We start from the raw sequence: 24,558 nt of genomic DNA, 5'->3' as shown, positions 1-24,558 counted from the left end.
AGCAATTCGGCGGTACGTCCACCCGGCCTCCCGCATGCCCACTATATGCCCTCGCTCAAAGTCCGTCAACTGCACATACGGTTCATGTCCACGCTGTCGCGGCATGCTACCAGTGTTAAAGACTGCGATGGAGCTCCGTATGCCACGGCAAACTGGCTGACACTGACGGCGGCGGTGCACAAATGCTGCGCAGCTAGCGCCATTCGACGGCCAACACCGCGGTTCCTGGTGTGTCCGCTGTGCCATGCGTGTGATCATTGCTTGTACAGCCCTCTCGCAGTGTCCGGAGCAAGTATGGTGGGTCTGACACACCGGTGTCAATGTGTTCTTTTTTCCATTTCCAGGAGTGTATTTAAAGACATATAAACTCTTTCGTCTTTCCCTCTCCTTCCCCTCTTTCCTGATGAGGCAACAGTTTGTTGCGAAAGCTTGAATTTTGTTGGTTGTTTGTGTTAGTTTGTGTGTCTATCGACCTGCCAGCGCTTCGTTTGGTAAGTCACATCATCTTTGTTTTCAAATGTGTTATCAAGTAGAATAAAGGAAAAGGCATTCATGATGTGTGTAACAATGCCAACACATATGGCTAAAGGATTAGCCCAACAGAGACATCTCTGAAAAATGGGTTGGGTTACAAAAGGTGGAATAATTTTTGATTTTCCAGTATGTTGGAAGTATTATACTTTTTGTGAAAAATTCAAGTTTCAGACCTTCTCCCCATTGTGCCTCATCTGTCATCTTGTAAAAACTGCGAAGAAATGTTACTTTTTCAGTTTTTCCTCAGTAACCGACTTTCAGTGCATTTTAGGTGTAAATATGCCTTTATCAATTTTAAACAACAGTAAATTTTCTGCAAGTTTCATATATACCACGATGGAAAATTTGAACAGCTACTGAGATTTGAGGCTGTGAAAATTCTGCAAAAATGTCAAGAAATCGCAAAAAGTTATATATGTCATCGGTTTCACGTCAAAACTTTTTTTTAGTGCAATTTTGGGCACGGTGTATGACAGCTGACATTGTGGAGGATTTAATTTCCTTCAAGATACGCACAGAATATCTGTAATTACTCCTAACATAGGTCGAAAAATGTTGCATTAACAATTGTAGTGAAAGTGAGTTCAAAACTGAAAATGCCATTTTCGGTCAAAAGTAGTACTCCTGAATTGTGTATACAATATGTATATGTAGTTTATGAGATTCGTGTCATTTCTGGGGAATAAGTATTTTTGAAAGGAGAAAAAATTTCAACAATTTTTCATATATTTCAACAAAATTTCAATACATAATGGAGTAATTAGAGGTGAAGACATCAACTGCCATCTGTCCTGGGAGGTTTCTTCCAAAGGAATGAATAACATCATAAACAGCAATTTCGAAAACACGCGTTTCTGACGTAAAGGTGCAGTCGTGTCTCTGGTAACAGTCGCTAAGCGTACAAACACAAAGAGAGGAAAAGCACCTCGGATTGTCTCATTTTTTTCCATAGTGTGATCGTCTCTAAGCAGTCTGACGGTGACTCAATAAAATACTTTGAGTACAAACTTGCTCCCTTTCCACAGTCACCTTTTTCTGTGGAAGTCATTCAGAAGTCTACGTTTTACTCTGCCTTCACATCCTTATCGAGTAATGTAGAAAAAGAAAAGAGCAAAGTAGATGTAATAGATGGTGGCTACCTCCTACACGGAGTTCACTGGAATTGGTGTGAATGTTTTTCTGCATTTTTAAAAGACTTGTGACCTATGCACAGCAACATTACGGTCAAAATGCTGTGGTAGTCTTCGATGGGTACAAAATAAAAGGAGCACAATAAGCACCACAAGAGCTCATCGTTCCAGGCTACAATACTGTGCGCAAGTTCTTTTTGATGGTATCATGTTTCCGCTGATGCCACAAAATAGTTATCACGTGGAAAAAGCAAATCCCACTTCATCTCATTGTTTCAGAAAGAATTACAGCAAGCGTAAATGGTAACTAAGCAGGCAATAGGAGAAGCAGATATGAAAACCGCAATTTAGTTGTCTTCCAAATACGATTAGATTGTTGTCATTAAAGAAGACATTGATCTTTCTGTTTTGGAGATGGCTCTAGTGCCAAACAATGAGTGCTTTTGTAAAGACAGATGGGGTAACATATGAGATGCACTGTAATCAAAAACATCCTTCACATACATAGATACTGTGGAAAACATTCTATTTCTCCACACAATAAGCAGTTGCGATACTACCTCCACTCTGTTTGGATGCGGGAAAACTAAATTTTGCACCCCACTCGAGAGTGATGCTTCCCACAGTAAAAGTATTTCTATTTTCAAATATCGAGCTGCAGAAAAAGAGAAAATCGCGGAAGCAACGGAAGATTTGCTTGTGGCACTTTATGGGTGTCTCTAACATTTCTATGGACAAGTTGTGAGATCTTTGCTTTTCTAAAGCTGCTACAAGCACCAAATTCGATTTGGCATGCCTATCTCCAACAGGGGATGCAGTCCAATATCATGCATATAGAATTTACCAGCAAGTTCAAATGAGGACGAGGTACAAAAAAAGATGTCCTCGAGCAATTCCGGAAGGAGTATACTGGCGGTCTAACGCCAGTGCCAACGAGTAAAGAACCAGCTCCACAGGCATTGTTAAACACGACTTCATGCAAATGCAGAAAGACTTGTGGCAACAAATACAGCTGCAAAAAAGCAGGACTTTGATGCTCCACTGTATGCATTCACTGTGGATTTGAATCGTGCAGTAAGGCAACAGAGGTTCAATTCATCACAGAAGAAGGCGAGTTACATGAACCACTGCCTGTCAGTTGATGTACTGAACTGCAAATGCAGAAAGACTTGTGGCAACAAATACAGCTGCAAAAAAGCAGGACTTTGATGCTCCACTGTATGCATTCACTGTGGATTTGAATCATACAGTAAGGCAACAGAGGTTCAATTCATCACAGAAGAAGGCGAGTTACATGGACTGCTGCCTATCAGTTGATGTACTGAACTGTGCACGTTAACCACATCTGAGCCAAAGCAACAGAAATTGATGAATTTTCCACCTAACATTTTGTGTATATCGTTAAAATAAAAGTTAAGATTTATTCTTAAAACGTATTTTGTTGGAATATAAGTATAGGTAAAAGTGTTGAAAATATTTATTCCCCTAAAATTACATGAATCTCATAAACTGCATGTATACATTGTATACATAATGGCTTAAAGATGATGGTGTATTGATGAGTACTATTTTTGACTAAGGATGGTGCTTTTTCAGTTTCGTGCCCACTTTCATTAAAATTGTTAATGCAACATTCCTCAGTGAGTAGAGGGAGTAATTACAAATATTCTGCACAAATCTTTAAGGAAATTAAATCCTCTACAATACTTATTATTGTGCACTCTGCAGAAATCTGCGCTACAAAAAATGATGTTAAGGTGAAACCACTGGTATCTCTATATTTTTGCAATTTCTTGATATTTTTGCAGATTTTCAAAGCTTTATATCTCAGTAGCTATTTTCCATTACATTTTGTATGCTAATGGAATACTTCTGTCTAAAATGAACTGGAAGTGAGTTGCTGAGGAGAAACTGAAAGAAGTGAAATTTCTTAGCGGTTTTTACAAGACGGCGGGTGACAAACAAGGGGGAGAAGGTCTTTAGTTTTAACTTAGATTTTTCACGAGAGGGGTACTACACACACACACACACACACACACACACACACACAGATATATATATACACGAAAATCAAAATTACTCCATGTCATGCCAGAATGTTGGACATTTTGTGATACGTAAGTAATGTTCTTCAAACATTTAATGACTTATATATGTTATTCAAATTATGCCCGGCACTGTACGATCTGTACATTTTATTGATTTTCAGTTCACCTTGCACTTGATAAGGGCTACAAAGCCAAAATCACAATTTTGTGGAATAAATTTACAATCAAATGGCAGAAATATCATACAAAAAGTACAAACATTACATTTCCTGCTCTTGGGTAAAATATTTCAGAGGTAAAATAGTGCCCCCATTCAGACCTCGAGGTGTGGACTACATCAGAAAAACAATTCTGACATTTTAGCAGTGGAGGTGTGGAATGTTGGGTCCCTTAAACAAGTAGGTGAGTTAGAGAATTTAAAAACAGAAATGGGTAGGTTGAAGTTAGATATAGCAGAACCCCATTCAATACTGGATTGCATTCCAATTTTGCTATAGGCAGTATCTGTCTTCCCCATTGTCATGCATACTTCTATTGCTTTGCATTCCATCTCTAGCTATTCCTGCTTACCTATTTTGCACTTTTTGTCCACCTAATTTTATAGATGTCTGTATTGTGTATTGACTGTTTCATTAATTGCATTTTATATTTTCTTCTTTCATCGGTTACATTCAATATCTTTTGTGTTATCCAGGACTGATTTTGAGGCTTCTATTTCATTGCATTTTCTGGATTTCAGACGATTGATGTTCTGAGGCATCAAGGGATCACCAATTTAGTACTGGAGGGCAGTGTGGAGGGTAAAAATCGTAGAGGGAGACCAAGAGATGAATACACTAAGCAGATTCAGAAGGATGTAGGCTGCAGTAGGTACTGGGAGATGAAGAAGCTTGCACAGGATAGAGTAGCATGGAGAGCTGCATCAAACCAGTCTCAGGACTGAAGACCACAACAAAAACAAAAGATTTGGAGAAAGAGACATGGCAGTATGAATATCCAGAGCTCAGTAGCAAGCCAGTATTAAGCAAAGGAAGGAAAGCTGTATGGTGGAAGGGATATATAGAAGAGCTATGCAAAAAGTAAAAATCTTCTGCTAATATTTTCTCAGACTTCACTGTGCATATGGAGATGTGTCCATGGGTATCAGGAGTATTAAGAGACGAGCACTGTAGATGGGCTTCATAATTATTGCCCTCAAACTTCTCCACTGTATCCAACAAGCAAAGAGTTCATAAAATCATCAGAATAAGCAGACCTTTCACTGTAAATAAAATTGTACCAAAATGCAGTCGAACATCATCCTGTGTAGAAAATGATTAGAGAATCTGTCTTGTTAAAAAAATTTTACCCACTGAATCATATTTATTGACCAAGTATCACAAAGTTTAAAACAGAAGTCCCACTCACAGCTTTCTTCTTGAGCTCTAAATGAAGGACATGATTTGTTGAGTATTGTGCCACGCAATTATAGCTGGTTCCAACAATACGAGCTTGAAACAAAATGCCTGGGTATGGAATAGCCCCACGTTGATTTCCCATCAAAAGAGAAAGCAAGGACAGTATGATCTGCCGGGAGAGTTATAGGCACTACAGTGGACTGTATTCTCATCTATCTTCAACCTGTGTTGACCATAAATGCTGTCTGCCAACAAGCAGAAGATTTTGAAGCTCCATCAGGCATTGAGCAATAAACACTGCAGGAAGATCATCCTGCAGTATGATAATGAGTGGCTTCATACAGCTTCTGTCACTGCACTACATTAGGACATCAGTCTGGTACCGTATTTCCCACTCTCCCTATAGCTCTGACTTGGCGCCCTCCAGCTGTCTTCTTATCATTTCTGTAAAAGAACAGCTGTGAGGCCAAAACTACAGGACACTAAATGATATCCAGAAAATGGTGTCAGTGTCTTTGGACAGCTGGAATGAATGACTGCAACAAGGAAATTTCCACTTCCAGAATAGTGGGGAAAATGTTAGAAAACATGTGGAGACTGTCAAAATATGGCAGAACAGTCTGTATACTAAAAGGAAGTACAGAGCTTGTCTTAAAAAAATTAATATTCATAACAATGGGTTGCTCATGATTTAGTATGACCCTTGTACGAGGGCTTGTTGAAAAGTAATGCCTCTGAATTTTTATGTGAAGACTCTTACAGCTTTATAAATAAAACAAATGTTATTAACAATCAACATCTTTCTTTTTTTATGTCTACTTGCTTGCAGCTCTCTGCCTCTAGAGGGCTCCGAACTGTACCTGACCATCTTCCACAAAGTTCCAGATTATCCCCATCCAAATTTCATCTGTTTCCAGAAGTTAAAGATCACCTTCGAGGACTTCCCTTTGACAGTGATTAAGCAGTGCAAGCAGATGGGAGGCTGTGGTTCTGTCAACAAACTCCAACAATTGAACAGATGGTATAAACAAACTGGTCTCTTGTAGGTAGAAATGTGTTAGTTGTCAGGGAGACTATGTTGAGAAATAAATATGTAGACATGCAGAACAAAGATGTAGAATGTTAATAACATTCTTTTTATTAAAAAGCTTTCAGAGTTTTCAAATAAAAAATTCAGAGGCATTATTTTTAACCATTGCATTGTAGATATGTCACCTCACTCTTTTTTTTTCTTTTTTTTTTTTTTTAAATTACAAATCTGTAATGAAATCATATTACCTGTTACTGACAAGTTTCTTATTTGGTTACGACCAGGATTGAGGTCGAGCTTTCTGAGCTGTTGACAGACTGAAACAGCTTCCAAGGATTTATTGTCAATTTCACATTCACTCAAATCTAGTTTGGTAATTCCTGGATGCAACAAAGAGGATAAACTATTATTACTAATGTTACCCCTCTTTGTGAAGACAACAAGAATCCTAGTTTTAAGATTAGGTGGTAATAATTTTAGTGAGCCACAATCGCATCTATTGCTGCTCACTATAGCTTCAATGCACCTGAAACATGGAAACAAAACCAATAAATACATAGAATTCCCAGGAATAACATATTACAGTCTATTTACCACAATAAAATAAAAGCACAAGGTTCAATATGATTATGGGCAGAGCATAATGACAGATTAACAAGGATGAGGCCATTTTAAAAGAACTGTCTGGGAATTGGCTAACATTCTTGAATAATTAATATAATAATTTACAAAATAAATCTGAATATCAATGGATACATGGGGAAGCAACCATCAAATCTGAGGCTTCACTCATAGATTTTTCCTATGTTATTTTGCAACTAGTTCGTTCTATTGGAGGTCTAGAAATTTATTCATTTATTATCCTCAGACTAAGACAAGATTTATTCCAGATTTTGGACATGTGAACAATTCATGTCATAATCTGGTGTAAATAAGTACAAATATGTGATCTATCTCAATCACCTAATAAATATGATACCAGCGTGAACAAATCACACTTCTCTGTACGGAAATCTCAAATATTATGAAAATGCATTCAATGCAGTTGCCTAAAAAGAACCTTTTACATATCCAGGACTCTGTCACACAATCTGATCCCCATTTTAACTGGAGTTGTCTGCAGCTTTTGTATTAAGCCTTGCCATGTGATAGTCACACCCTCTACTAGTGTTATAAATATGAATGTCTTTGAAAATTTTATTGTACTTATTGCATTTAAAAATCAGTTGGGCAGTTTTATGAGTATTTAGTGATATCAGTATGAGTAATTTCTTACATCCTTTTATGCGACACACTATCACTGCGATTTCTTAGAATTCTTACTGCTTTTTTATTATATATGTGTCAGGCTGCTGTGCCTTCCCACACTTCAATTCCATACACAGTATGAGATATGGACACACAAGTGTATTTGCCCACTACACAGAATTTGTGACAATGTCCTCATTGCATAGGCTGACATTCTTAATTTTTGTTCCCTGTGAGAAGTGCTACTAAGCAGTTCACTATATTCCATTTATTCCTCCATTTATCTTTGTTTTCATGTCAGACAGATGCCGGTTGTGTAACAAATTTCTCCTCACAGAGATGAGTTGTTCATACACTGACCACTCACAAAGCACATGATCTGCACCTCATACTCATAGTCACTGCCTTTACCAATACGATAAAGGTTTGTCACCTGGGGCCCACAACTAACAAGGAACTTTTTTTCCAACCTGATCTATGTACTGGGTACTCAAATTAATTCTTACTGTCTGCTGGACAGAAAATACATTTATTTTACTAGCATGGTATAAGATAATTTAATGAGACTAGTTTCCTTCAGCAGCCATAATCTTTTTCCAGTTTTGTGGGTAACAAGTGGTTTTGTTCAAAAAGTTCAGGTTTTTTGAGGTGACCCAAACATGGAGAAAGTTCTCGAGATCATTAAAAGATGTGTTACATTGTTCAGATACGCCATGTTACATGAAACAAACGATAATCATAAGGGGTAAAGTCTGGTGAATATGGTGGTGGAGCAGGATCTCCCATCAAAGTCCTTTCAAAGTTTCCTTCACTCAGTTTGCAACATGTGGTCTGCACTGTCATAAAGCAGGATGATTGTCGTGTCTCTGAGCATATTGCAGCTGTTAGTTTTTAAATGCACTATTCCAACTGGGTAACTGTGCTTTGTAGCATTTCACCATTTAACCCAGCTCAGCTCACGCTAGACCACAGGCACCAGTATGCAGTTTGTCACTCACCTCAAAATTGTTGTCTCTGAATTGCAAAAATCAATCTCTGCAAGCTGTTCCCAACAGTTCAAGCTCTCCATACACTTCCACAAGCAAACAAAGACTTTCCACAACAGGCTTTTTGAGATGAAAACAGAAGAGCAACACTTCCTGCAAATGTTGTTTTGTAGGTACAAAACCACACTTGTTTAAGGTGCTAAATAAGTATCTTCTATTCACTCCACTAAAAAGTCATACACAGATCTGAAAGCCTAATTCTTCCACTGTCAAACAGCAACTGCTTCTGCTTCCGTTCATCAACTTCTGTTCATCAACGGTGACAATTAATCCAAGCTCGCAATAGCATCCAAAAACAGTGACCATCATATTTTTGTCTCCATAAGAGGAAATATCTCCAATACTATTACCCAGTAAATGAAATTTCCTATTGCAGTTATCACTATTCTAATATTGAATCCCTTATTTCACATGTATTGAATAATTGCTGAGCTAGTACAAAATGTACTTTTGAAAGACCTACCCTTTCTATCAAACATCTCACATCTTGCTGTTTGCCTAAAAAGGATGCATATCAAATAAAGGATGAGGTTAGATTTAGAACCGCAGGTATTGTAGTCGGACATGTCCGAAAGAACAGACACCATCAGTGACCATGCAGCTCATTAGAATGAAATTACAATGAAATGAACACCCTTAGCTGCTTACAGGCGTTGACATATGTCAACGGGGACAAATGAAAATGTGTGCTCCGACCGGGACTCGAACCCGGGATCTCCTGCTTACATGGCAAACGATCTATCCATCTGAGCCACCAAGGACACAGAGGATAGCGTGACTGCAGGGATTTATCTCTGGCACGCCTCCCACGAGACCCACATTCTCAACGTATTGTCCCGCTCTACATTCGTAGTGCCCCGCCCATTATACTCATTACTCGCGGAGCATTGCCGATTCCCGTAAGAGTTCGGGCACTGTTTGTGCATTCGCACAGAAGAAGAAAATGGTCAAGTGGCTGGTGAGCCTTATATATATATATATATATATATATATATATATATATATATATATATATATATATATATATATAAAAAAAACAAAGATGATGTGACTTACCAAACGAAAGCGCTGGCACGTCGATAGACACACAAACAAACACAAACATACACACAAAATTCAAGCTTTCGCAACAAACTGTTGCCTCATCAGGAAAGAGGGAAGGAGAGGGAAAGACGAAAGGATGTGGGTTTTAAGGGAGAGGGTAAGGAGTCATTCCAATCCCGGGAGCGGAAAGACTTACCTTAAGGGGAAAAAAGGACAGGTATACACTCGCACACACACGCATATCCATCCACATATTACAGACACAAGCAGACATATTTAAAGTTTGGGCAGAGATGTCAGTCGAGGCGGAAGTGAAGAGGCAAAGATGATGTTGAATGACAGGTGAGGTATGAGTGGCGGCAACTTGAAATTAGCGGAGATTGAGGCCTGGTGGGTAACGGGAAGAGAGGATATATTGAAGAGCAAGTTCCCATCTCCGGAGTTCGGATAGGTTGGTGTTGGTGGGAAGTATCCAGATAACCCGGACGGTGTAACACTGTGCCAAGATGTGCTGGCCGTGCACCAAGGCATGTTTAGCCACAGGGTGATCCTCATTACCAACAAACACTGCCTGCCTGTGTCCATTAATGCGAATGGACAGTTTGTTGCTGGTCATTCCCACATAGAATGCATCACAGTGCAGGCAGGTCAGTTGGTAGATCACGTGGGTGCTTTCACACGTGGCTCTGCCTTTGATCGTGTACACCTTCCGGGTTACAGGACTGGAGTAGGTGGTGGTGGGAGGGTGCATGGGACAGGTTTTACACCGGGGGCGGTTACAAGGGTAGGAGCCAGAGGGTAGGGAAGGTGGTTTGGGGATTTCATAGGGATGAACTAAGAGGTTACGAAGGTTAGGTGGACGGCGGAAAGACACTCTTGGTGGAGTGGGGAGGATTTCATGAAGGATGGATCTCATTTCAGGGCAGGATTTGAGGAAGTCGTATCCCTGCTGGAGAGCCACATTCAGAATCTGATCCAGTCCCGGAAAGTATCCTGTCACAAGTGATCCAACTCCCCAAGACGCTATCCAAATTGAACCCTGCCTGGAACAGTTCCGTCCTCCGTCACAGCGGGACCCACCTCCTCTTCCTCAAAATCACCCTCTCCAAACCTTCCAGGAATTTCTGACTTCCAGCCTTGCCTCTCAATCCTTCTTAAAAAACCTTAATCCTACTCCCAACATCACCACTGCTGAAGCCCAGGCTATCCGTGATCTGAAGGCTGACCGGTCCATCGTCATCCTTCCGGCGGACAAGGGTTCCACGACCGTGGTACTTGATCGTCGGGAGTATGTGGCTGAGGGACTGCGTCAGCTTTCAGACAACACCACATACAAAGTTTGCCAAGGTAATCCCATTCCTGATGTCCAGGCAGAGCTTCAAGGAATCCTCAGAACCTTAGGCCCCCTACAAAACCTTTCACCTGACTCCATCAACCTCCTGACCCCACCGACACCCCACACCCCTACCTTCTACCTTCTTCCTAAAATTCACAAACCCAGTCATCCTGGCCGCCCCATTGTAGCTGGTTACCAAGCCCCCACCGAACGTATCTCTGCCTACGTAGATCAACACCTTCAACCCATTACATGCAGTCTCCCATCCTTCATCAAAGACACCAACCACTTCCTCGAACGCCTGGAATCCCTACCCAATCTGTTACCCCCGGAAACCATCCTTGTAACCATTGATGCCACTTCCTTATACACAAATATCCCGCACGTCCAGGGCCTCGCTGCGATGGAGCACTTCCTTTCACGCCGATCAACTGCCACCCTACCTAAAACCTCTTTCCTCATTACCTTAGCCAGCTTCATCCTGACCCACAACTTCTTCACTTTTGAAGGCCAGACATACCAACAATTAAAGGGAACAGCCATGGGTACCAGGATGGCCCCCTCATACGCCAACCTATTCATGGGTCGCTTAGAGGAAGCCTTCTTGGTTACCCAGGCCTGCCAACCCAAAGTTTGGTACAGATTTATTGATGACATCTTCATGATCTGGACTCACAGTGAAGAAGAACTCCAGAATTTCCTCTCCAACCTCAACTCCTTTGGTTCCATCAGATTCACCTGGTCCTACTCCAAATCCCATGCCACTTTCCTTGATGTTGACCTCCACCTGTCCAATGGCCAGCTTCACACGTCCGTCCACATCAAACCCACCAACAAGCAACAGTAACTCCATTACGACAGCTGCCATCCATTCCACATCAAACGGTTCCTTCCCTACAGCCTAGGTCTTCGTGGCAAACGAATCTGCTCCAGTCCGGAATCCCTGAAGCATTACACCAACAACCTGACAACAGCTTTCGCATCCCGCAACTACCCTCCCGACCTGGTACAGAAGCAAATAACCAGAGCGACTTCCTCATCCTCTCAAACCCAGAACCTCCCACAGAAGAACCATAAAAGTGCCCCACTTGTGACAGGATACTTTCCGGGACTGGATCAGATTCTGAATGTGGCTCTCCAGCAGGGATACGACTTCCTCAAATCCTGCCCTGAAATGAGATCCATCCTTCATGAAATCCTCCCCACTCCACCAAGAGTGTCTTTCCGCCGTCCACCTAACCTTCGTAACCTCTTAGTTCATCCCTATGAAATCCCCAAACCACCTTCCCTACCCTCTGGCTCCTACCCTTGTAACCGCCCCCGGTGTAAAACCTGTCCCATGCACCCTCCCACCACCACCTACTCCAGTCCTGTAACCTGGAAGGTGTACACGATCAAAGGCAGAGCCACGTGTGAAAGCACCCACGTGATCTACCAACTGACCTGCCTGCACTGTGATGCATTCTATGTGGGAATGACCAGCAACAAACTGTCCATTCGCATTAATGGACACAGGCAGGCAGTGTTTGTTGGTAATGAGGATCACCCTGTGGCTAAACATGCCTTGGTGCACGGCCAGCACATCTTGGCACAGTGTTACACTGTCCGGGTTATCTGGATACTTCCCACCAACACCAACCTATCCGAACTCCGGAGATGGGAACTTGCTCTTCAATATATCCTCTCTTCCCGTTACCCACCAGGCCTCAATCTCCGCTAATTTCAAGTTGCCGCCACTCATACCTCACCTGTCATTCAACATCATCTTTGCCTCTTCACTTCCGCCTCGACTGACATCTCTGCCCAAACTTTAAATATGTCTGCTTGTGTCTGTAATATGTGGATGGATATGCGTGTGTGTGCGAGTGTATACCTGTCCTTTTTTCCCCTTAAGGTAAGTCTTTCCGCTCCCGGGATTGGAATGACTCCTTACCCTCTCCCTTAAAACCCACATCCTTTCGTCTTTCCCTCTCCTTCCCTCTTTCCTGATGAGGCAACAGTTTGTTGCGAAAGCTTGAATTTTGTGTGTATGTTTGTGTGTCTATCGACGTGCCAGCGCTTTCGTTTGGTAAGTCACATCATCTTTGTTTTTAGATATATTTTTCCCACGTGGAATGTTTCCCTCTATTAATTTATATATATATATATATATATATATATATATATATATATATATATATATATATATATCCTTTTTCCCCCCTAAGGTAAGTCTTTCCACTCCCGGGATTGGAATGACTCCTTACCCTCTCCCTTAAAACCCACATCCTTTCGTCTTTCCCTCTCCTTCCTGATGAGGCAACAGTTTGTTGCAAAAGCTTGCATTTTATGTGTATGTTTGGTAAGTCACATCATCTTTGTTTTTAGATATATTTTTCCCACGTAGAATGTTTCCCTCTATCTGTTCTTTCGGACATGTCCGATGGATAGAGCATCTGCCATGTAAGTAGGAGACCCTGGGTTCGAGTCCCGGTTGGAGCACATTTTCATCTGTCCCCATTGACATATGTCAACACCTATAAGCAGCTAAGGGTGTTCATTTCATTGTAATTTCATTCTAATGAGCTGCATGGTCACCGATGGTATCTGTTCTTTCGGACATGTCCGAAAGAACAGATACCATCTTAGTGTGTGATGTGACTTACCGAACGAAAGCGCTGGCAGGTCGATAGACACACAAACAAACACAAACACACACACAAAATTCAAGCTTTCGCAACAAACTGTTGCCTTGTTGCGAAAGCTTGAATTTTGTGTGTGTGTTTGTGTTTGTTTGTGTGTCTATCGACCTGCCAGTGCTTTCGTTCGGTAAGTCACATCATCTTTTTAGATATATTTTTCCCACGTGGAAATAATATATATATATATATATATATATATATATATATATATATATATATATATATATATATATATACACAAAGATGATGTGACTTACCGAACGAAAGCGCTGGCAGGTCGATAGACACACAAACAAACACAAACACACACACAAAATTCAAGCTTTCGCAACAAACTGTTGCCTCATCAGGAAAGAGGGGAAGGAGAGGGAAAGACGAAAGGATGTGGGTTTTTAGGGAGAGGATAAGGAGTCATTCCAATCCCGGGAGCGGAAAGAGTTACCTTAGGGGGAAAAAAGGACAGGTATACACTCGCACACACACACATATCCATACACACATATACAGACACAAGCAGACATATTTAAAGACAAAGAGTTTGGGCAGAGATGTCAGTCGAGGCGGAAGTGAAGAGGCAAAGACGATGTTGAATGACAGGCGAGGTATGAGTGGCGGCAACTTGAAATTAGCGGAGATTGAGGCCTGGTGGGTAACGGGAAGAGAGGATATATTGAAGAGCAAGTTCCCATCTCCGGAGTTCGGATAGGTTGGTGTTGGTGGGAAGTATCCAGATAACCCGGACGGTGTAACACTGTGCCAAGATGTGCTGGCCGTGCACCAAGGCATGTTTTTGTGAAATATGTCTGTTTGTGAGATGTCTGCTTGTGTCTGTATATGTGTGAATGGATATGTGTGTGTGCGCGCGAGTGTATACCCGTCCTTTTTTCCCTCTAAGGTAAGTCTTTCCGCTCCCGGGATTGGAATGACTCCTTACCCTCTCCCCTAAAACCCACATCCTTTCGTCTTTCCCTCTCCTTCCCTCTTTCCTGATGAGACAACACTTTGTTGCGAAAGCTTGAATTTTGTGTGTGTGTTTGTGTGTCTATCGACCTGCCAGCGCTATATATATATATATATATATATATATATATATATATATATAAAGCTCACCGGCCACTTAACCATCTTCTTCTTCTGTGCGAATGCACAAACAGTGCCCGAACTCTTATGGGAATCAGCAATGCGCCGCGAGTAATCAGTATAACGGGCGGGGGCACTACGAATGTAGAGCGGGACAATACGTTGAGAATGTGGGTCTCGCGGGAGGTGTGCCAGAGATAAATCCCTGCAGTAGCGCTATCCTCTGTGTCCTCGGTGGCTCATATGGATAGATCGTCTGCCATGTAAGCAGGAGATCCCAGGTTCGAGTCCCGGTCAGAGCACACATTTTCATCTGTCCCCGTTGACGTATGTCAACGCCTGTAAGCAGCTAAGGGTGTTCATTTAATTGTAATTTCGTAATAAATTGTCATAGCTGTGTCGGGAAAGAACACGAGTTCCAAGTACTAATACGAGGGCAATCCAGACAGTAACAGAAGTTTCATTGTACCAACATAGTCTACGATAACACACAAAAATTGGAAACACACATTCTGGCACACAGTTTGTCTACTTTTCCACATAGTTGCCTTAGACATTAAGGCACTTGTGATGCCTTGGTGCCAGTTTGTGTACACTCTCTGCATAACCTGTGGTCGCCTTTCTATTCAACCCTGACACAACAGCAACCTTCAAGTCTTCACTATTTGCGAAGCATTTACTAGCAAGGTGTTCCTACAAATCAGGAAACAGGAAAAAGTCCAATGGAGCCAGGTCCAAACAGTATGCAGGATTCTCGAAGATGTCCCACCGGAATACCTCACACTGCATGGCTCGTGTCAGCTGGGCAGTATGTGGACATGCAGTGTTGTGAAACAGAACTATTCCATGCCAGGACTTGCCTCTTCAGTGGTTCTGGATAGCCCAATGAAGACATTCAAGGATAGCACATTAAGCATCACTATTGAATGTTGTGTTGCAGGGCATGAAATTGATGAGTGGGATCCATTCCCCGCCCTGAACACAGAAGCCATCAGTTTTTGACTTGATGCAGTTTGTTTGTCCTTGTGTGGTTCCCGAGGATGACGACACTCCGGATTATGACACTCCACAGATTGTCGCTTTTTGTGAAAGTGTTATAAAAAATCCATGTTTCATCTCCTGTAACAATCTGGTCAAGGAATGTGTTGGCACCCATCGCAAATGCTCCAAGAAATATAATGCAGCACCCACTCTCAGCTTTCTGGTCATCTATGATCTTGTGTGGCACCCATCATGCACCCTGTGGTCGCCTGTCTATTCAACCCTGACACAACAGCAACCTTCAAGTCTTCACTATTTGCGAAGCATTTACTAGCAAGGTGCTGAGTGACAATTTTGTGCACAACTGGACAAGACACTTCCTGACACTTTTCATGCATGTCGCTAATCGTGAATCACCTACTCTTACACGACACGATCCACATTTTCTTTCAGCGCATCTATGGTGACAATGGTTGTCCTGATATCTCTGTCATGAACACCTGTCCTCTCATTCTTAAACATTGTGCACCACTTTCCAATACTGGGAGCATTCATTAAACCTTCACCACAAATGGTAACAAGTCGGTGGTGAAGATCACAAGGTCTAATGTTTTCTGCCTGCAGAAAACTAATAACACCTTGCACCTCACACTTGGTGGGATTAGGAATCAGCACAGTCATGGTCAAAGCTACCTCTGCACTTATCAAATGATAGGGCCTGACCTACAACTGGATATGGTACCTGTCTGCATCACACTGAACATCAGAAACCAGTGAGCTGCTGCCATAAGAAAGGTGCACAGACAGTATGCAGTAACAGTCCTTACTTTCTGGATGGCCCTCATAGTACGCACTGAAGCTCAAATAGTTAAAGGTAAATTCAGCCAAAATTTTTATAAAGAACCTAAAAGTGTTCAGAAAGCATAGATTAAAACAGTAGTTGGTGGCACGTTTGTTGCTTTCAGAAGTAGTTTTTCTTGTGGTGAAATTGGAGTACAAATTCCTGCCAGTATGGGTAGAGGTTATACATGACAATCAGAATAAATTAATAATTGGTTTCTTTTATCAAATCTTGACTGAGATTCAAACAAGGTTCAAACAAAACTTCGAGTAGCATCGCAAATAGGTACCTCCAAATAGGTAACGTCCAGTTACATTAATGTGACTACCTGTCAAAAGCCTGACTAGCCACCTTTTGCACTGCAGACCACTGCAAGACGGGCATTAAGAGCGTCAATGAAGTTCTGGAAGGTACTAATAAGGATATGGAGCCATGCCGACTCCAGTACCATGGCCAGCTGCACTAGGTTTCTCAAACGAAGATCCAAGGCGCAAACAGCACAATTGAGGTTGTTCCCCAGATTCTCAACTGCATTTAAAATCCAAGGAGTTTCGTGGCCAGTGGAATATGTTAAATGCATCCTGGTGCTCTTTCAAACATGCATGTACTGCACTGTTCTGGACGTAGATGCCTTTATGCTGAGGAAAAACAAACTGCATGCCCAAGGATAGATGCATATTTGTGTTCATCCACTGGGATGGCCACAAAAACATTTCCCAGATCATAATGCTCCCTCCTCTCGCCTGGACCCTTCCGAATGTTGTTGCAGAGTGTCTGTTTTCACTGTTTTCATATGGTTCCACCGATGCAGCATAAAACACGATTCATCAGAAAAGGCCACCTGTTGCCCCTCAGTGTACGTCCAGTTGGGGTATGGCATGCAAATTCCAGCCTTTGTCGTTGATGAACAGCAGTCGGCATGGGTGCATAAACCACGCGCCTACCGTGGAGGCCCATACGCAGCAACGTTCACTTAACAGTCATTGAGGAGACACTGTTAGCAGTACCTTGGTTCATCTGGGCAGTCAGTTGCTGAACAGTTGCACATCTAGTCGCCCGTATACATCACAACAGTTATCATTCACTCCTACCATTACGGTCAGTGATGCACCACAGTTGCTCGGTGCTGGTTTTGGATAGCACTATTTTGTCATGTACGGTATACTTTTTAATCACGGTGGCATGCGAACAGTTTACACACTTAGCATTTTGGAAATATTTATACCCTTGGCCCGAAAACCAGTGATCATGCCAACATCACATACTGTATTTTATGGAATAAGATTCACTTTCTTCTTCTTCAAAAAGTTGCTTCCAAAATTCAAGTCCATTTCATAATCAAAATTAATATAAAAATGTCCAGTATTTGGTTTAAAATCCCCCCCCCCAGTCTTAAAAATGGCCATATATTTGATGCCACAGGAAACCTTGGCAGCAGCGGTGCACAGGTCCAATGAACATGAGTTGCGGAGATTTAAAAGCTTGCCAACACTGTCTCCCTTCCACCCCGCAATCACAAACCCAGAACACTGTTTACCCTATGATGTCTCATTGCAGTCTACAGTGCCAGTGTACTTGAACTGAAAGCGATTTATGTTATGTGTAAAATTATAATATTTTTGTCAGTAGGTAGTTTTGTAAAGGAAGAAAATAAAAGGTATTCAGAGGATTCGGGCTGTAAATTGAAAATAATAGCATATGCAGAAGAATATGGAAACACAGCAACTGAGTGGCACCTCGGCCTTCCAGCAACAGAAAAAAACCATTTGCGGCTGGCCGACTAGTAAAGAAGAACTGAAAAAATGAGGAAACTAAATGTGCGAATAGAGGACTGAATGCATAATGGCCACAACTGGAAGATGATGTATTGAAATGAATTGAAGGATACCATCAAAATTTCATTGGAATTAATGTAAAGATGATTCAAATACATGCTAGTAACCTAGCACTACAGCAGAACTTAGCAGACTTTAAGGGTGGAGTTGGTTGGTGCTACAGGTTTAAGAAGTATCATGGACTTATCATGCAAACCAAAACCAAAATATCTCAGAAAATGGCACAAGAGTATGAAGAGAAAATATTGTCTTTCCATCGCTTTATTATTTGACATCAAAAGAAAACCAGTGTAGAAATAAGCAAAATAGCAGATATGTATGAAACTCCTCCAAAATTTGATGTGCTGAGTGACAGAATTGTTGTCATGAAAGGTGCTAAAACTATGCAAACAAGTGGACATGAAAAAATGATCTTCACTGTTGTTCTTTTATATTGTCTTGACAGTACTAAACTTAATCCAATGATTATTTTCTAGTGCAATACAATGCCAAAACCTTCTGAAATACAACCAGGTATTGGATCCCTTAATTGGGCAGACAGGTCAGAGAATTTGAAAAGGGAAATGGATCAGTTTAAGTTAGATATAGTAGGAATTAATGAAGTTCAGTGACAGGAACAGGACATTTGGTCAAGTGAATACAGGGTTATAAATACAAATTCAAATAGGGGTAATACAGGAGTAGGTTTAATAACAAATAAGAAAATAGGAATGTGGGTAAGCTACTATAAACAGCACAATGAATGCATTGTTGTAGTCAAGATAAATACAAATCCAGCACCCGCCACAGTAGTACATGTTTGTATGCCAACTAGCTCAAAATATGATGAGGGAACTGAAGAAATGTATGACAACATAAAAGAAATTATTCAGATAGTTAAGGGAGGCGAAAATGTAATAGCAATGGGGGAATGGAATTGATACTACGAAAATGAAGAGAAGGATAAATAGTAAGTGACTTTGGACTGGGGGAAAGGAATGAAAGAGGAAGCCACCTAGTAGTTTTGCACAGAGCATAATTCAATCATCACTAACAGTTGGTTTAAGACTCATGAAAGAAGGTAGCACATGTGGAAGAAACCTGGGGACACCGGATGTTTGAGACTGATTATGTAATTGTAAGGCAGAGATTTCGGAACCAGATTTTAAATTGTAAGACGTTTCCAGGGGCAGATGAACTCTGACAACAATTGATAGGGTATGAACCGTAGATTAAAACAGTAGAACCTGCAAAAAGGTAGGAAATTAAGGAGATGGGCCATGAATAGTTGAAACAGCCCGACGCTGTTAAGAATTTCAGAGAGAGCATTGGGTAACAATGACAAGAACAGGGGGAAGGAATACAACAGAAGAAAAATGGGTAACTTTGAAAAAAAAATAGTGACAGTAGTACAGGATCAAATAGGTAAAAATACAAGGCTTAGTAGAAATTCTTGCATACTTAATATAACTGAAGAAAGGAGAAAATATAAAAATGCAGTAAATGAAGCAGGTGAAAGGGAATACAAATGTACAAAAAATGAGATTGACAGGAAGTGCAAAATGGCTAGAGGACAAATGTAGGTTTTAGAATCATATACCACTAGATGAAAGATGAATACCACCTGCTGGGAAATTAAAGAGACCTCTGGATAAAAGAGAAGCCACTGTATGAATGTCAAGAGCTCACATGGAAAGCCAGCCCTAAGCAAAGAAGGGAAAGCTGAAAGATGGAAGGAGTATTTGAGGGTCTATACATGGAAGGTGAAGGCAATATTGTAGAACTGGAGGAAGACATAGATGATGAAGATGAGATGAGAGATATGATATACTGTGAGAAGAATTTGACAGAGCATTGAAAGACCTAACTCGAAACAAGGTACCAGGAGTAGACAACATTCTGTCGGAACTACTGATGGCCTTGGGAGAGCCAGCCATGACAAAACTCTACCATCTGGTGTGCAAGATGTATGAGACAGGCAAAGTACCCTCAGATTTCATGAAGAATGTAATAATTCCAAATCTAAAGAAAGCAAGTTCTGACATGTGTGAAAACTACCAAATTATCAGTTTAATAAATCACAGTTGCAAAACACTACCACAAATTCTTTACAGAACAATGAGATTTCTACAGAAGCCAACCTTGGGGAAGATCAGTTTGGATTCCAGAGAAATATAGGAACATGTGAAGTAATATTGACCCTACAACTTATCTTAGAAGACAGGTCAAGGAAAGGCAAACCTATGTTTATAGCACCTGTAGACTTAGAGAAAGCTTTAGACAATGTTGACTAGAATACTCCCTTTGGAATTCTAAAGGTAGCAGGGCTAAAATACAGGGAGTGAAAGGCTATTTACAGCTTGTACAGAAATCAGAGTCAAGGGGCATGAAAGGGAAGTTGTGGTTGAGAAGGTAATGAGACAGGATTGTAGCTTATTGCCGATGTTATTCAATCTCTAAATTGAGCAAGCAGTAAAGGAAACCAAAGAAAAATTTGGAGTAGGAATTAAAGCCCATGGAGAACAAATAACAACTTTGAGGTTTGCCAATGACACTGTAATTCTCTCAGAGACAACAAAGGACTTGGAAGAGCAGTTGAACTGAATGAGCAGGGTCTTGAGAGGAGAAGATAAGATGAACATTAACAAAATAAAAAACGAGGATAATGGAAAGTAGCTGAATTAAATCATGTGATGCTACGAGAATAAGATTATAAAACGAGACACTTAAAGTAATAGATGACTTTTACTATTTGGGCAGTAAAATAACTGATGATGGCCGAAATGGAGAAGATACAAAATGCAGACAGGCAATGGCCAGAAAAGCATTTCTGAAGACGAGAAGTTTGTTAGCATCAATTATATATTCATTGTCATGAAGTCTTTCCAGAAAGTATTTGTATGGAATGTAGCCATGTATGGAAGTGAAACATGGGAAATAAACAGTTAGACAAGAAGAGAATAGAAGCTTTTGAAATGTGGTTCTACAGAAGAATGCTGACAATTAGAGGGGTAGATCACATAGCTAATATGAGGTACTGAACAGAATTGGGGAGAAAAGGAGTGGCACAACATGACTAGAAGAAGGGATTGGTTGAAAGAACACAATCTGTGACATCAAGGCATCACCAAATTAGTACTGGAGGGAAGTGTAGGGAGTAAAAATCGTAGATGGAGACAAAGGAATGAATACAGTATGCAGATTCGGAAGGATGTAGGTTGCAGCAGTTATTCGGAGATGAAGAGGACACAAAAATCGTAGATGGAGACAGAGGGATGAATTCAGTATGCAGATTCAGAAGGATGTGGGTTGCAGCAGTTATTCGGAGATGAATAGGACACAGGATAGAGCATCATGGAGAACTGCATTAAAACCAGTCTTTTTAATTGAAGACCACCACCACCACCACAACAACAACAACAACAACAAACAACAAGAAAATATGTCAAGAACTCCAATCTATAGAGGATGAAAGCCTCCATTTGTCGGCAATGTGGAATATTTAAGATTCCGTGAACTTGTGGAAAATCAAGATTGGAACCATCAAGACAAATGTGAAGACAAGACTGAAAGAAAGTAACCCTCTTTGCCAACTAGGAAACACAGAAAAATCAGCTATAATAGAGGATTCTCTCAGGTCAGGAAATCATGAAGTGAAGTTTTCTGAAACCTAACTTTTATCTACAATGGAAAACTATTGGCTCTGAGCACTATGGGACTTAACAGCTTAGGTCATCGGCAAACTATTATCCACAGCTACACATGCAATCCATCAAAATATATAAGCATCATCATCATCATCATCATCATTTAAGACTGATTATGCCTTTCAGCATTCAGTCTGGAGCATAGTCCCCCTTATAAAATTCCTCCATGATCCCCTATTCAGTGCTAACATTGGTGCCTCTTCTGATGTTAAGCCTATTACTTCAAAATTGTTCTTAACCAAATCCAGGTACCTTCTCCTTGGTCTACTCCGACTCCTCCTACCCTCTACTGCCGAACCCATGAGTCTCTTGGGTAACCTTGCTTCTCCCGTGCGTGTAACATGACCCCACCATCTAAGCCTGTTCGCCCTGACTGCTACATCTATAGAGTTCATTCCCAGTTTTTCTTTGATTTCCTCATTGTGCACACCCTCCTGCCATTGTTCCCATCTACTAGTACCTGCAATCATCCTAGCTACTTTCATATCCGTAACCTCAACTTTATTGACAAGGTAACCTGAATCCACCCAGCTTTCGCTCCCATACAACAAAGTTGGTCGAAAGATAGAACGGTGCACAGATAACTTAGTCTTGGTACTGATTTCCTTCTTGCAGAAGTGAGTAGATCGTAGCTGAGCGCTCACTGCATTAGCTTTGCTACACCTCGCTTCCAGTTCTTTCACTATGTTGCCATCCTGTGAGAATATGCATCCTAAGTACTTGAAACTGTCCACCTGTTCTAACTTTGTTCCTCCTATTTGGCACTCAATCCGTTTATCTCTCTTTCCCACTGACATTACTTTTGTTTTGGAGATGCTAATCTTCATACCATTGTCCTTACATTTCTGATCTAGCTCTGAAATATTACTTTGCAAACTTTCAATAGAATCTGCCATCACAACTAAGTCATCCGCATATGCGAGACTGCTTATTTTGTGTTCACCTATCTTAATCTCACCCAGCCAGTCTATTGTTTTCAACATATGATCCATAAATAATATGAACAGTGGAGACAGATTGCAGCCTTGTCTTACCCCTGAAACTACTCTGAACCATGAACTCAATTTACCGTCAACTCTAGCTGCTGCCTGAATATCTATGTAAAGACCTTTAATTGCTTGCAAAAGTTTGCCTCCTATTCCATAATCACGTAGAACAGACAATAACTTCCTCCTAGGAACCCGGTCATATGCCTTTTCTAGATCTATAAAACATAGATACAATTCCCTGTTCCACTCGTGACACTTCTCTATTATTTGCCGTAAGCTAAAGATCTGGTCCTGACAACCTCTAAGAGGCCTAAACCCACACTGATTTTCATCCAATTTGTCCTCAACTAATACTCGCACTTTACTTTCAACAATGCCTGAGAAGATTTTACCCACAATGCTGATCAAAGAGATACCTCTGTAGTTGTTACAATCTTTTCTGTTTCCATGTTTAAAGATTGGTGTGATTACTGCTTTTGTCCAGTCTGATGGAACCTGTCCCGACTCCCACGCCATTTCAATTATCCTGTGTAGCCATTTAAGACCTGACATTCCACTGTATTTGATGAGTTCCGACTTAATTTCATCCACCCCAGCCGCTTCATTGCACTGCAATCTACTTACTATTTTCTCCACTTCCTCAAATGTGATACTATTTCCATCATCATTCCCGTCCCATTGTACATCGAAATCTGAAACATTACTGATCGTATTTTCACCTACATTGAGCGACTCTTCAAAATATTCCCTCCATCTGCCCAAGGCATCAACAGGATTCACCAGCAGTTTTCCTGACCTGTCCAAAATACTTGTCATTTCCTTCTTACCTCCCTTTCGAAGACTGCTAATTACACTCCAGAATGGTTTTCCAGCAGCTTGACCCAAGGTCTCCAACCTGTTTCCAAAGTTTTCCCAGTATTTCTTCTTGGATGCTGTAATTATCTGTTTGGCTTTGTTTCTTTCTTCAACATAACTTTCTCTGTCTACCTGAGTTCTAGTATGTAGCCATTTTTGATATGCCTTCTTTTTCCTTTTACAGGTTGCCTTGACTGTGTCATTCCACCAAGCTGTTTGCTTCATCCTACCTTTACACACTACTGTTCCAAGACATTCTTTGGCCACTTCTAGTACTGTGTCCCTGTACCTTGTCCATTCCTTTTCCAGTGACTGCAATTGACTACATTCAACTAACTGGTACCTTTCTGAGATCACTGTTATGTACTTGTGTCTGATTTCCTTATCCTGAAGTTTCTCCACTCTTATCCTCCTACACATGGACCTGACCTCCTGCACTTTCGGCCTCACAATACCAATTTCACTGCAGATTAAATAGTGATCAGTGTCATCACAGAATCCCCTGAATACACGTGTGTCCCTCACAGCCTTCCTGAATTCCTGATCTGTTATTATATAGTCAATGATAGATCTGGTTCCCCTGCCTTCCAAGTATACCAGTGAATGTTCTTATGTTTAAAAAAGGAGTTTGTGATTACTAAGCCCATACTCGCACAGAAATCCAAGAGCTGTTTCCCGTTCCTGTTGGCCTCCATATCCTCTCCAAATTTACCCGTAACCTTTTCATACCCTTCTGTTCGAATTCCAATCCTGGCATTAAAATCACCCATGAGCAGAACACTGTCCTTGTCCTTTAC

At 41.1% G+C, this 24,558-nt stretch overlaps 1 protein-coding gene across 2 annotated transcripts in view; it reads right to left on the bottom strand.

The window, feature by feature from the left end:
* The window catches only part of LOC126198741 (protein AMN1 homolog), an 80,983-nt gene that overhangs the window by 47,850 nt on the left and 8,575 nt on the right, over positions 1 to 24,558 (bottom strand). For both annotated transcript variants that reach the window (XM_049935291.1, XM_049935290.1), the window contains exon 2: positions 6,388 to 6,665. In XM_049935291.1, the coding sequence (XP_049791248.1) occupies positions 6,388 to 6,665 (278 nt within the window). The remainder of the gene's footprint in view (positions 1 to 6,387; positions 6,666 to 24,558) is intronic.

This window comes from Schistocerca nitens, chromosome 8 (genome assembly GCF_023898315.1).
Source record: "Schistocerca nitens isolate TAMUIC-IGC-003100 chromosome 8, iqSchNite1.1, whole genome shotgun sequence".
NCBI classification, from domain to species: domain Eukaryota; kingdom Metazoa; phylum Arthropoda; class Insecta; order Orthoptera; family Acrididae; genus Schistocerca; species Schistocerca nitens.
Note: the sequence above shows the minus strand (reverse complement) of the source record. Positions and strands in the feature narration are given on the sequence as shown.